Source organism: Hippocampus comes, unplaced genomic scaffold, assembly GCF_001891065.2.
Source record: "Hippocampus comes isolate QL1 unplaced genomic scaffold, H_comes_QL1_v1.1 scaffold296, whole genome shotgun sequence".
Lineage (NCBI taxonomy): Eukaryota > Metazoa > Chordata > Actinopteri > Syngnathiformes > Syngnathidae > Hippocampus > Hippocampus comes.
In genome coordinates, this window is record NW_017804975.1 from 330,035 (window position 1) to 337,342 (window position 7,308).

General features: G+C 43.1%; 1 protein-coding gene across 2 annotated transcripts in view; it reads left to right on the plus strand.

Moving 5' to 3' along the window:
• The window catches only part of LOC109529430 (dnaJ homolog subfamily C member 5-like), a 25,269-nt gene that overhangs the window by 16,642 nt on the left and 1,319 nt on the right, over positions 1-7,308 (plus strand). The window contains exons 3-5 of one of the 2 annotated variants that reach the window (XM_019892830.1): positions 899-1,112; positions 3,562-3,733; positions 3,828-3,936. In XM_019892830.1, coding sequence (XP_019748389.1) covers positions 899-1,112; positions 3,562-3,733; positions 3,828-3,928 — 487 coding nt within the window. In that variant the 3' untranslated portion in view covers positions 3,929-3,936. Of the gene's footprint in view, positions 1-898; positions 1,113-3,561; positions 3,734-3,827; positions 4,059-7,308 lie in introns of those variants that run through there. The other variant, XM_019892827.1, reaches the window with a different exon arrangement.

A 7,308-nucleotide genomic window follows, 5' to 3' on the forward strand; every position in this document is an offset into this window, starting at 1 on the left:
TGTGTGCATGTATATATGTGGTCCAGTGGTTAGCTCGTCGGTCTCACTGTGCAGAGGTGCAGGGTTCGATCCTTTCTCCGACCTCCCTGTGTGGAGTTTGCATGTTCTCCCCGGGCCTGCATGGGTTTTTTCTCCGGGTACTCCGGTTTCCTCCCGCATTCCAAAAACATTCATGGCAGGCTGATTGAACACTCTAAATTTTCCATAGGTGTGAGTGTGAGCTCGGATGGTTGTTCGTCTGTGTGCCCTGTGTCTCAAAGGGCTTCACAGGCCCCCAGTTGATAAAGACTGGTGACATCTCCCAAGACAAACTCCCAAGATCCCAACGCTCCCAATCGAGGAAGAATAAACTCAAAATCCCATTTCCGAGTAAACGAAGAAACCTTGAGAAGAGACCACAGATGAGGGTCTAAATATCCGTGCTGATTTATTAAACTTTGCACACACGTCAGGCCTGGCAAAAAATTCCAGATGTCATAGTTTTGTTGTGGCATTAAAAAAAAACAAAAAAACCAAACAAATCAAATTCCAGTGTGCCAGTTCCCCAAATACCACATGGCCAGGGCTGTGAGGGTCCTTTATAGCTGCTCACAGCTGTAGTTGACTTTCATATTTATTCGACTTTAAACCATAACTGGGAGACAAAGAGTATTGTAGACCCTAAGTCAAATAGTTTCTTTGGTATAGACAGCTCCATAGCTTCGTCCAGAACCTGGAGTGTTGCTGTCTGAAACCCTGGATGCTCGCCTGTCAATCACAGAATAGCCGTGATTTGAGTTTGAGGAGGAATTTATTCTGTATCAGTTGCGAGAAAGTCTGCTATGTGAAGCATTCTACTGCCAAAGAAAGCAAAGAATTGTGCTGGCTTTTACTTGATTGATTTCATTTCTGTTTGCAGGAAACTGGCATTAAAGTTTCACCCAGATAAGAATCCTGACAATCCAGAGGCGGCCGAGAAATTCAAAGAGATAAACAACGCTCATTCCATCTTGAGCGACAGCACCAAGAAGAACATCTATGACAAGTATGGCTCCCTGGGCCTCTATGTGGCCGAGCAATTCGGAGAGGAGAACGTCAACACCTACTTTGTTCTGTCCAGCTGGTGGGCCAAGGTAAAACGTTTTGTTTTCATCATTGCTGGGATTGACTTTTTCTGCCTATTATAATAATGTCCTAGGCATACTGTTGCAATACAACGAAAGTTGAGCTGCGAGCAGCTATAATGGGCACATTGGCATTGGAATTTTGGGAAAATGAAGATCAGGTTAAAAGCTACTTTGATAAAATGTCACCTCTATGAATTGCCAAAAATGAGGTAAAATTTGACAGGAAATTAAAAATGGCCAACTTCGTGTTAAATTTAGAGTAGGGCTCCAGAGACTTGCTGTTGGTCTTGGGCTGTTACATATGTCTGCAACTTTTGGTAGATCTTGATGAAACGTTCAACTGGGGCTGTTTTGTGAAAAATTTGGAGAAGGCACACCTATTTATTTATTTTTTAAACAATACAACAAACCAATAAAATAATAATTATTTTGCCAAGCATGATTCATATGTCAAGTTTAATTTGTCATCACGAATGTTAAGACCATCAAAATCAGTGTCATTTTTCTTAGCTGTGTGTTGCCATGGCGACAATGTTGGATGAAATGAAAAGCTTTGCTTTTATTTTGTATTTTTAAAATTTTTAGGTGAAGCACCCATACCTTCAAGACCAAATGATAAAATCTAGGAGGAAGTCTTTAAAATGTGACTTCTATAAAAGCCAAAAATGGGAGAAATTTTTGAAAGAAACATTCCAAATGGTGAACTTCCTGTTAGGTTAAGCATATGGCTCCAAAAGCCTTTTTTTTGTAGGTCTTGGGCTGTTCCATATACCTCCAACTATTGTACATCTTTTATAAACATACAACCAGGACGGGTACATTAAAACATTCTAGGGGCTACTACTGAGCCGATCCTGGTCACACATACAACCAGGGTTGATTTTGTAAAAAAAAAAAAAAAAAAAAAAATTGTTGGGGGTGTTGTTGAGCCATTTTTTAAAAAAAACCCACAATGACCGAATAAAATATTTATACTTTTGCAAAATTTCATGAACTTTTGTGAATGTTTCAACATTCAAAATTAGTTTAGTTGTCTTGGTGAACAGTGTTTTGACATTGTTGGTGTTGTGTCTCCGGGTATTTTCTGAATGTAGATTTAAACTTGGCTACATATGCGCCCTGCATATGTAGCCAAGCCATCATCATCTGAGCTCTCATCACCCTAAGGGAGATGGCAGAATGGAGGCAGAGCCACCAAGCATGAGATATACATTTCGCTTCCCAAAACTTCAGTCACATACCTGCAACCGGAAATCAACTCCACATGAGTCAAAACTAAATGACACCCTTTTTATCCTTATTAACATTAAAGAACATGAAAAAATAAAGAAGACCCATTGACAACTTACCATACAAACAGGAATAGCTAACATTGTTTTTAGTCTGTCACAAAAGATTTAAGTGCATCAATTTGCCTGAAATTCAAGCAATGTCAATTACATATTTAAACTACAATCATTTTTTGGCGTGATGAAAACTAAAAAAAAAAAAATCAATAAATTAGGGTGTGGGAAAAATAGTCGGCCAATTCTGTTGTGGTAAATCAAAAAAGTATACCTCGAAACTTAATGAATTCATTTTTGAATTATTTTTGGTGAACCCAAAACCAATGTTCTGTATATCTGCATGGACATTTGTTGTGGCGGACGCTTCTGGAAACAAATTAAAAATGTAAAAATGATACCCATTGTTATTCCTCTTTAAATAGTCAACAAGAAAGTTTTATTTCATGACTGCAAAGTGGAGCTGGAGTCACTTTGTGACTAAGGTCGTGGGAACACGGGAACATGCGCGACGCTCGCTAAGGTAGGATTCCCCAAATAATTGATGGAATAATCAAAAAGATAATCAATTCCAAAAAGATGAATTTGCGACAGTCCTAAAATAAACAAATACAAATTGATCAGCATCATTAACTCAGGAACACAATATGTAAAACACTTTAACCTACAAAACAAAAACAAAGATTTTTTTTTTTTTTTTTTTTGCGACAGTTGTAAAAAGCAGTCCCGGTGTTTGATAAGGATAGGTAATGTCCAACCTGTCCAACTTATACACGTATCTCATGATGTCCTTTCCATCAAAAACAGACTTGAATTCACCTGGACCAAATGTTGACTGACCAATGCTAATTTTATCACTGCTCTCCAATGTTAATCCTTTGCCTGCCGCTCCTATCCTGTCAGCATGGCTGCGTAAACAAATGCACGCGGGGGTCAGTCACGTGATGTCGAGAGCTCCCTGTGCACACGCCAACAGTGATGAGTGTCAATGACATCTACTGTGTTACTTTGTTGTTGTAGTTGTAGTGCAAGTACATTTACCGAGTACAGCTGAGGGGGAAAAAGGCATGTTCTCTGTGATCACACGATTGTCGAGCCCCGAAGTTTCGCAGCGCGCCCCCTGCTCTAGAAAGGCATCCATTTGATAGATGTTCATTGGTTCCCCCCCACAGGCATTGTTTGTCTTCTGCTGCTTGTCCACCGGTTGTTACTTCTGCTGCTGCCTGTGCTGCTGCTGCAACTGCTGCTGCGGCAAATGCAAACCTCGGCCACCCATGGACCAGGAGCCCGATTTCTATGTGTCCCCCGAGGATCTGGAGGCCCAGATGACGGCCGACGAGAGAGGTGAGCAATGCCTACGATGCTTTGATGAAGAGAGGACCTTCACTCTGCATCGAAACACCACTGTGTCTCTCTGTGCATGCATTGTCTCCTGCAGATGGAAGCAACGAGCCCATCGTGATGCAGCCGTCCTCTGCCACAGAAACCACGCAGCTCACCGCTGAGACCCACCAAAGCTACCGGACTGATGCATATTAGAAAGACACGCACACATGCACACGCAGACACACTTCGACCTCCCCGTTTTTTCCCTTCAGTTGTTCCATTTTGAATTGGAAATCAAAAAAGGAACTTTTTATGATTATTTTTATTTATTTATTTTTTTCATCAAAGAGCCACATGAAAACTTGGCACCGGACTGACTTTGATTTTAATACTGTCTACAATCGGTTGGGTTGATGCAGCCCAAAGGTTTGGTAATGAGCATCAATGAAGATACATTAGCAGACCATTGCCATGATCCATTACTGCAGGGGTGGCCAACCCGCGGCTCGCGAGCCTCATGCGGCTCCTTGGCTGGTTCCATGCGGCTCCCGGGCTTTCACACGACAACCAAAACGCCTCGTCGATGGCGCTGCCATTCAAACGACGATGCTTAATACACAGAACGTACTGCGTCAGCCTATCATCAATCCCGTTCCTTGATTGACATAGTGGGCAACCAATCAGAGGACTGAATCACCGCTCACGCACAGACAACGGCGCTAAGTGCTGAGCTAGTCAGCGAATTACCTCTGTTTTTGGCTCAGGGGTGCCCAATACGTCGATCGCAATCAACCAAGAGCCAGCAGACTGGTCCCAAGTCGACCGCGAGCGGTGGGAGAAGGAAATGGGGGGGGGGGGGGGATTTGTGTGTTTGTGTCTGAAAGTTTTATTTGTGTTCAGGCGCTCTGGCTGTTGCTCGTCGTGGCGTGCATGCATATGTGCGTAAGTGCATTTTAACAACTTCACTACCTTCGACAGGCTTGCACGTCCGGCGATTGGCTAGCACATCCGCCTCACAGTCAGCGCCGAGGTCGTGGGTTTTATTCCGGGCTCTGGCCCTCTTATGTGGAGTTTGCATGTTCTCTCCATGACAGAGTGGACTTTCCTCCCACATTCCAAAAACATGCATGCGAGGTTAATGTAACACTCTTAAGTCTAAATTGTCCCTAAGTGTGATTGTGAGTGCGAATGGCTGTTTGTCTATGTGGGCCTTGCGATTGGGTGGCAACCAATTCAGCGTGTACCCCGCCTACTGCCGAAAGACAGCTGGGCTAGGCTGCAGCACGCCCCGCGACCCTTGTGAGGATAAGCGGACTAGAAAATGGATGGATGGACTACCTTCATATAAATACAATCAGTTAATACACATAAAATACATCTTGGCAAGCATGTGTGACACGCAAGGCATAGTCTACTTTTTGCAGCCAAGTTATTAGATGATGCAAACATTTGATTCTGGCTTAATTAATGTGAACAGTGTCACCTTTCAAGAAAAGACAAACTTTTCAAGTGTTTGCTTTTAGTTTTATTCTCACATCGAAAAGAAAATTGTGTAACGGTTGTTACGCGGATACTGACAATGACTTGCTGGCTAGGTAGAACTGAACTCTGGTGGAACTGGTTGTCGTTGTTGTTGGTTGGTGGCTGTAGAAGTTCCACATCATTGACACAAATCCAGCGGGCGTCATCTATGGCTGGGAAGCCATTAGAGCGTCCCCTGTCTCGCAGAAACTTCACCTGCACTTCTTCACCATCAGAATCTCAAAAAAATTAAAACCGCAGATGTCAGGATGTTGTTTTCTTTGGCTAAAAGTTGTCTGCTTTAGTACTTTACTGACATTATATGTTAAAGAGTGCTGAACTCATTGCTACCGACGGAGGTATGCCCTTGTATACAGTATCATCAGTAATTGAGGATAAGCAGTTCAGATGATGGTTGGGTGGATGGCTATATACTTGACGGCAGCAGACTTGGCTGGGGCATTGACTTGCACCAGGGTCGATGTCTTCAGGGGCAGCAGGACTTGGATGGCTCTTGACTCACAGTATCAGGATCATCACCATGGTTACTGTCAACAGCGTCACTGTCAGCTGGCACAGGAACATCTGCTACATGTTGTTTGGCAGGTTGATGACGTCGAACATGTCTCTGATTTTGAATTTCATGTGATGTCAAAGGGCCTGCAATGTGCTGGAACAGGCAGTTGGCAGTGAGAGTCTGGCATGCTGGGCAACTGCATGTGAGGTGGTGGGACAGGATTTTGTTGTCCTGCACACATTAGATGTCATGAAATGGCCTGGTTCCAGGCACAGTCTTGGTGATCAGTCTCTAATTTCGGGCTCTTGTTGTTCCTTGTTCATCAACAACAACAAAAAATGATGTCATTGACCGCTAACGTTCATCTGCTGGAGGCTATTTGCTCAGCTTCGACTGGCTGCAGCATCAAAATGGGTCTTCAGTGGAAGCGATGACAGAATTGCCAGCTGCAACTGCAGCGGACGATTGGTGAACAGAGCACTTTCACCACCTGAAGGTCACTTTCTGTGGCTTGAATTCCTTGTGTTGTTAATTTGTGCAAAACAGCAGATCTTCCGATAGAAAACCCACTTCAGAAAAGCCTGCTCTCTCGTGTAAAATTCCTTAGTTGGACCAGCTGACATGCTTATATGCAAATTAAAGTGTATTAAAATACATTTTATGCCGATGGAAATTTGGTGGTAGAGCGTGAGGGTAAGGCACATTTGGAGCTACCTTAATTTTTCAGGATCCTAACATGCTTACGTATATTTACTGATGTGTGTTACCAAATTTCCGGGTCATGTAACCTGACCAATTACATTTTTAAATCAAATTCAGTCCAGTCGCCGGATTTTCTTGTTTTATCCGAGCCTAAAGTTGTAATGACAAAAAAGGTTTGGTTTTGTGGTAGATTAAAACAGAATATTGTGTCATTTTTGGAAAATCACTTTGCAAAAAACTAATTAAAATGGCTAAAAACACAATTTATAATCAGCATGCCAAGCATGTTGCTCAATGCTGTCAAGAATCCACAGTGCAGTGATGGCAATTTTTCGCGGATACGCGGAAATCCGCCGTTTTATTTCTTAAATTGATCATTTTTGTGAATCGTCTAAATCCGTTGAGAAAATTTTAGGGGGGGGTCAGGTACCTTATCGTCGAGTTTTCACGAGCTCTCCCGATCAGTCTCTCCGTTTTCCGTTTGTAAACAGCCCTGCGATTGGACGTGTATGATGTCTTACTTGTTGTGATTGGTCGCTATATCGGCAAATGCAAATCACAACCAATCCGTGTTCGCCTTCCTCAAGCCCTTTCTCGCGAATGCCGAATGTTATCGAGACTCGCGACGAAGCTAAAGTGCGTCAAATCGATCGGATCTGAAAAACACGTTTCGATGGGACTGGTTGGATAGAAAGCTGACGGTGTCCCCAGTAGGAAACAGTAAAGAGGAACCATTGTGCTTGTGTCGGATTTCGTGAAACAGCTCGATGTCGCCGGTAAAGCTCTGTGTACAGTGTGTGACGATGTCATTCTATACGGATCGAGAGGATGGAAAGCTTTACAGAGTCACGCA